Source organism: Salvia splendens, chromosome 4 (assembly GCF_004379255.2).
Source record: "Salvia splendens isolate huo1 chromosome 4, SspV2, whole genome shotgun sequence".
In the NCBI taxonomy this organism is placed as follows: Eukaryota; Viridiplantae; Streptophyta; class Magnoliopsida; order Lamiales; family Lamiaceae; genus Salvia; species Salvia splendens.
The window spans coordinates 13,720,108-13,725,981 of record NC_056035.1 but is presented as its reverse complement, the minus strand read 5'-3'; the positions used below and the strand labels follow the sequence as shown (position 1 = coordinate 13,725,981).

At 37.8% G+C, this 5,874-nt stretch overlaps 1 protein-coding gene across 1 annotated transcript; it reads left to right on the top strand.

Annotated features, from left to right (window-relative positions):
- The first annotated feature begins 1,935 nt into the window (after window positions 1-1,935).
- Window positions 1,936-5,874, top strand: LOC121798703 (delta(12)-fatty-acid desaturase FAD2-like). Its single transcript, XM_042197835.1, has 2 exons — window positions 1,936-2,085; window positions 4,474-5,874. Exon 2 carries the CDS (start codon window positions 4,485-4,487, stop codon window positions 5,634-5,636), a length of 1,152 nt encoding a protein of 383 aa, XP_042053769.1. The 5' UTR covers window positions 1,936-2,085; window positions 4,474-4,484; the 3' UTR covers window positions 5,637-5,874.

The window sequence follows — 5,874 nt, the reverse complement described above, 5'->3', positions numbered from 1 at the left end:
GTGGAGAGGATAGAGTAAGAGTGAGAAAATAGATTACTTTTTACTAATAGAAGAAATGACTCAGCTCTCACTGAATGTCAAAAAATGAAAAATAATTCAACTACAATAGAATGTAGGGAGTTATGAGTATATAAAAGTGGGAATCAAACTCTATTAACTATTAACCTTTTCAACTCAATTTTATTCACATTTTTTAAAACCTGCATTGAATTGTGGACTTCTATTATGAAATGCAGGGAGTATAAAAATCAGTGGCGGAGCCAGAGATTTCATAATGGGGGGTCCAAAATTAAACTTCAAAAAAATTACAAAAATTAAATTATAAGGTTCAAAATGTAAAAGTCAAATGCAATCACATCATAACATTTGTCTTCTATTCTTCATCTTCTGAAACCGCTGCATAATAGTTTCATTGGTAATTTTAACAAACACATCCTTTTCGATGTAAGGAACTAAGCAATCATTCAATAGTTGGTCTCCCATGCTATTACGTAGAGAAGTCTTGATGATCTTCATTGCTGAAAAGACTCTTTCTACTGATGCAGTGGCAACTGGTAAGATCAATGACAACTTAACTAATGAATAAACCATTGGAAACTTCATGTTTCCTTGTGGAAACCATCTTTTGAGCAAGACCATTGATTCCTGATATTTGTGAAAACTTTTCATCTATGCGCACATCGAAAATAAAGTTTTCAAGTTGACTTTTAAGCTCGGACAAAGCAACTTCAGAAAATTCAGAAGGATAATACCGTGCAAGACGAAACAGCTTCTCCAACCAATCCTTAAATTCATCAAACCAATGTGAGACAAATTTACGTTTTCGATTTCCATCTACTGTAGGACGAAAATCATGATTACGTGGTTGACACGGACCTTTAAGTAAGTAAGCTCTGCGAACTTGTTCTATTAAATTTGGTGGATAACTCATTATATCAGGTCGTTCTCCTGGATCACTTGGAAGATTCTCTAAATCAACCTTACTTTTATCTTCATTCGATAATTCTTGAGGTTGAAGAAGTGGAGGTTCAACTGATGAAGAATCAACGGAAGAAAGTTTCTTGAAATAACGATCCATATACCTACAAAAATAGTCAACACTGATTAAGTTCAAAATATTTGATATTTTCTGTATGCAAAACTATTAACACACACATCTAATAAAGAATTGGAGTTATAAAATTTCAACTACAGAACCACCGTAGTCCGTAGCCATTGAATTACATAAACTATCTTCTTTCTCCCCCTTTGAATTATTATTGCAGTCAAACAAAAAAACAACCTATGTAGAAAAATTAATTGAATTATATTTGAGTTTTGAATATACCTAGTTCTAGTTTACCAGATTTCAGACTTGGAACGGCAGAATGAATACGCTAAATTCAGACTTGGATTGGAACGACATAATGAATACGCTAAATTAATAGGCACGATTCATATATATTTTGCTGAAACCTATCTCTAATATTATAATTATTATAAATTATAATTATTATGAAATTACTAAAATACCCCTAAATTTTTTAAGAATTAGTGGGGGACCATGGGCCCCCTGGCCCCACCCTCCCTCCGCCCCTGATAAAAATGTTATTATAAAAGTAATATTCGAAAGTGAAACTATCCTGGATTAGGAAATGTACAGAGTCTTGCAACCTTACAATATCAACAAATTCAAATGCATACCACAGGAAATGTAAAGAGTCTTGCAACCTTACAAATATCAACAAATTCAAATGCATACCGCATAAATGAAATCTTAGAATATAAAGATTTTTATAAGTCAGTCTAAATAAATGAGTGGTGAAAATTGCGGCAATTTTATAGAAAAGGAACAAAAACAAGTAGCAGCATTTAGGTTCGGTGGGGCCCATTGGTGTGGAGTGGGCCCCGTCAATTTGGGGAGAGGGAAAAAGGCAATTTAAGTAGTGAGGTGTTGCCCATTGTTTTGTCACTCACGTGAGCTCGCCTCTATTTATAATCCTGTGGTGCACTGCCGGCCACTCCGCACCGCACCGCACCTCTCCCCTTCCCAATACAATACACCTCCTCCCAAACAGGACTGACAAACCTCGCCTCCCTCTCTAGGTTCGTTTCCGTTTTTTTGCTTAATGCGTTTCGATGTTTCCTAATGTTGATTGTCTCTGGTTTTTTTGGTGGATTGGGGAAATGTGCCTACATTTCTTGTGATTGGTGTTGTTTGGCTCCTAATCGATTGGGGATTTTGGCGATTTTATTTAACCGGATAGATCTGGATTAGCTGTGGATGTGATTGTCTGAGATTTTTGAGAATTTATTGAGTGATGCTGAATCTGGAATAATGGATTGGATTGGGGGTGTTGGTTTGCTTTTTCCCTGTCCATGAATTTAGCAATCACATTTTGAAATACTGTTAATGTGGTTTGATTTGTGAATCTACAGACTATGAGTTTGGGTCTGGATGGCTGATTTTCAGGTTTCCGACAGCTCCTTCATGTCTGCACTTTCCCGTAGCTGTGGGAAATTAAAAAGGAAAAAATAACTTTTTTCTGTTCTTACTTCCTAATAATTTTCTGAGTCCCAGACATAAAATGTATATGCAATTAGGCACTGCAAATGTTATTACGTACATGCACAATCTGAAGTACTATATTTTTAATCCACCTTGACTGGGATCTGCTGGCAGATCCAGATTCTCTTGCAGGTGTATTTCTAGTATTTTACCACAAAATCCTACTTTGTAGATGCAAAGTAAATCAAATATGGATCCATTATTAGTTTCGGTTGGTGCTAAGATTTATGTTATGTTAAAAAAGACACTAATGCATGCTGCCTTCTCATTTTTGGGCCACCATTTGCTAGGGTCGCCTTTTCCTAGTCTCTAATAAAAGTTAATTTAATTTAGTCGGCTCCAAAATCTTAAAATAACATTGTAGAGTATGTATGTGGTAGTGCAATTCATCTATTGTCTTGTTCACTTGATTTCTTAATGAGATAAAATATGTGCATTCTAAGCAATTGTCTCATTTCCAATATTCATTACTTAGCTTGTTCAGTTGTTTGTGCATCTTTCGTTTACATGTATTGTTTGATAGTTGGAAGGATTTTATTAGAGCCTCAACTTTTCACATGGGCAGACAGGACAAACTGCTTGGTGGCCATGTCTGCTTTCAGCTTTCAGTATTTTTTTTTTGTTTTTTAGTTAAAATTCTATCTGCAGTTTACTGGGAGATTTTCAAAATTGGGTTTGTTTTATTTAATCTATTTTTGTGTAAAATATTCTGTAATATTCCCTTTTATGTGATACTATTATTTTGTAGCCGACTTGCTTTGTCCATAAAGTTGTTGTTTCCCTAGCAAGTATCGCCCAACGACCCTTTTGATGTGATTGCTCCTATTGTTTTCAATGGAAAATGGGCGGACAATAAAGGATTCAATGCTATATAGGCTGCACTCTGTATTAACAACTGCTGCTTATTTTTTAAGTCAAATAATTATCTCCGGGGCCACAAATACTAATTTAACAACTGTTTAATGAGCGTGGTGTTGTAATCATGCTGGATTGTCCAATTATAATGCATGAACACAACATCTTTGAAATTCACCTTCTCTGCAGTTTCCATGGTCACATCAATTATTTTAAATAGTCACGGTCAAAGAAATGTTAAGGGGTGCTTTCTAGAATATCTTGCATGAGAGAAATTTACATATAATTAAACTGGGTCCGGTGATCCCTTCTGATTGGATATTGTGCTTATCGTTCTGTGGATATCCTTTAAACTCTGCTCTATGCTTATGTGAGGCTAACTTAAATAAATGTAAGCGTGTGGAATTAAGAGTGTTAGATGTATCTTAGATGTTTAAGAAGTTATGATATTAATTGAATCTTGCTTGATTTCTTTGTTGATATCTAGACAGGATACTTTCTTGTAGTTGTCTAGGTCTCTAGGATACTTCCCTTAGGGTGTATTGGAAGTTAATATCTTAAGTTAAGGGATTAATGATTTATTTTCTTGGTTGCCAAGCATGTACATTTTTTATTTTATTTCTACTTGTTACAGTATTAGTTCAATTTCCTGCTCTTCCATGCTATAAATATTTTCATTGCCCAATGTTAATAAAATAGTTGTTAAACGTCACTCTCAAAAATTAGAAACGTGAATGTTTTCACCATTATTTTTTTAAACGTGATTATCCAATGGAATTAGCTACTACCAAAATATTTTCATTGCCCAATGTTAATAAAATAGTTGTTAAACGCACATTACTACCTTTTGTCACCATTGTTCAATCATAGTGAATGATAATAAATACGCACATTACTACCATTGCCCAATGGTATTTTAAGCCAATTGAACTGTTCATGTAGTGGCGTGATGCATTTGGATTTTAAAAGTACATTCTTTTGATTTTGTCATATAACTTATAAATAGTTGTTACATAATTAAGTTTCAGTCGGCCAGTGTTTTGAAAGTGACTAACACTTGAATTCTGCAGGTCGCTTAACAATGGGTGCTGGAGGGCGTATGTCCGTACCCCCTGCAGAGAAGAAGGGAAAATCCGACATTGTCCAACGAGTTCCGCACGCAAAGCCTCCATTTACGCTCGGTGATATCAAGAAAGCCATTCCACCCCATTGTTTCAAGCGATCCATTCCTCGTTCATTTTCCTACGTCGTATATGACCTTGTCATTGCCTCTCTGTTTTACTATGTCGCCACAAACTACATCCATCTGCTCCCCCACCCACTCTCCTACTTTGCCTGGATTCTATATGGGATATGTCAAGGTTGCATCCTAACTGGTGTTTGGGTCATCGCCCATGAATGTGGCCACCATGCCTTTAGTGACTGTCAATGGCTTGACGACACCGTCGGCCTAATCCTGCACTCTTTCCTCCTAGTGCCGTTCTTCTCTTGGAAGTACAGCCACCGTCGCCACCACTCAAACACTGGCTCACTCGAGCGGGATGAGGTGTTTGTCCCCAAGGTCAAGACAGGGGTCAGCTGGGCTGCCAAGTACATGAACAACCCACCTGGCAGACTCATGACCCTTGTTGTCCAGCTCACTCTAGGCTGGCCTCTGTATCTTATGTTCAACGTTTCTGGAAGGCCTTACGACCGGTTTGCATGCCACTTTGACCCAAACAGCCCTATCTACTCTGATCGCGAACGTGCGCAGATATTCATGTCTGATGCAGGCATTCTTGCCGTCACCTATGGGCTATACCGTCTGTCTGTGGCCAAAGGACTTGCCTGGGTTCTGTGTGTCTATGGTGGTCCATTACTCGTGGTTAATGGATTCCTTGTCTTAATCACTTTCTTGCAGCACACACACCCTTCCCTCCCTCACTACGACTCATCAGAGTGGGACTGGCTACGCGGCGCCCTATCCACAGTCGACAGAGATTATGGTATTCTGAACACTGTCTTCCACAACATAACGGATACCCATGTTGCACACCATCTGTTCTCGACCATGCCACACTACCATGCAATGGAGGCAACAAAGGTGATCAAACCAATCCTGGGAAAGTACTACCAGTTCGATGGGACGCCAGTTTTTAAGGCCATGTTCAGAGAGGTGAAGGAATGCATCTATGTCGAGCCAGATGAAGGCGAGGAGAACAAAGGTGTGTTCTGGTATAACAACAAGCTTTAGAGTTGTGGAAGCAATGTAGGAAATGCAGTTTCTGGGCTGTGTTTGTTGTAGGAGATTCTGCTTTGTCTACGGTTTAGACTTTAAAGTCTAGGTTAGGTCGTGTTGGTTTGCTTGTGCGTTCGAAAAAGGGTCTTTGTTTTCATGTCGGTTGAGTCAGACTCATTAGAACTGTTGTGTTCAATGGTTTATGTTGGATGGAAATAAGAGTGGAATAACTATTTATGTTTTTTTGTCCTAA

What these genes read in the sequence shown, in the direction of transcription:
- LOC121798703 (XM_042197835.1), top strand. Translation starts at nt 4,485, where the DNA reads ATGGGTGCTGGAGGGCGTATGTCCGTACCCCCTGCAGAGAAGAAGGGA.